Raw genomic sequence first — 446 nt, forward strand, 5'->3', positions numbered from 1 at the left:
CATGGGAAATGAAGCTGCATATTGGAGCGCGCCTAGACAGCACCTTATTCAAACCTCTGATGTACAACATGAAACAGAAGTATATAGTACACGTAAGACTCACAGCCCACATACAGATGAAACGCCACCTCCAACACCACCCGAAGAGGATAAAGACAAGTTCAAGTGTCTTTACTTGCTGGTTGAGGCAGCTGTTGCCGTGCGACAACAGGAAAAAGAACGTGAGGGGGCCGTACCGGTTTAACGAGAGCAGTGCTTCTCGCAGCTTACAATGATGTTTTTTTTAACTTTCGATTTTCCATTATTCTGTGGGAAATACAAAAACAAATCTTCGCTTTGGTATATCATCGTCACGAAACTGATAATTTTATTTTATTTTATATTTCTTTTTTTCTTTCTTTTTTTTTTTCTTTTTTTTCTTTTTTTTTTTTTTTTTTTTTTTTTTT

At 36.8% G+C, this 446-nt stretch overlaps 1 protein-coding gene across 1 annotated transcript in view; it reads left to right on the top strand.

Annotated features, from left to right (window-relative positions):
• The window catches only part of LOC102677998 (iroquois-class homeodomain protein irx-2-like), a 5,496-nt gene extending 5,189 nt beyond the window's left edge, over positions 1-307 (top strand). The window contains exon 5 of the mRNA XM_031513525.1: positions 1-307. This exon is cut by the window's left edge and continues 18 nt beyond it. Coding sequence (XP_031369385.1) covers positions 1-244 — 244 coding nt within the window. The 3' untranslated portion in view covers positions 245-307.
• Positions 308-446: the final 139 nt, after the last annotated feature.

The sequence above is a fragment of the Apis dorsata genome, unplaced genomic scaffold (assembly GCF_000469605.1).
Source record: "Apis dorsata unplaced genomic scaffold, Apis dorsata 1.3 scaffold_661, whole genome shotgun sequence".
Taxonomy (NCBI): Eukaryota; Metazoa; Arthropoda; class Insecta; order Hymenoptera; family Apidae; genus Apis; species Apis dorsata.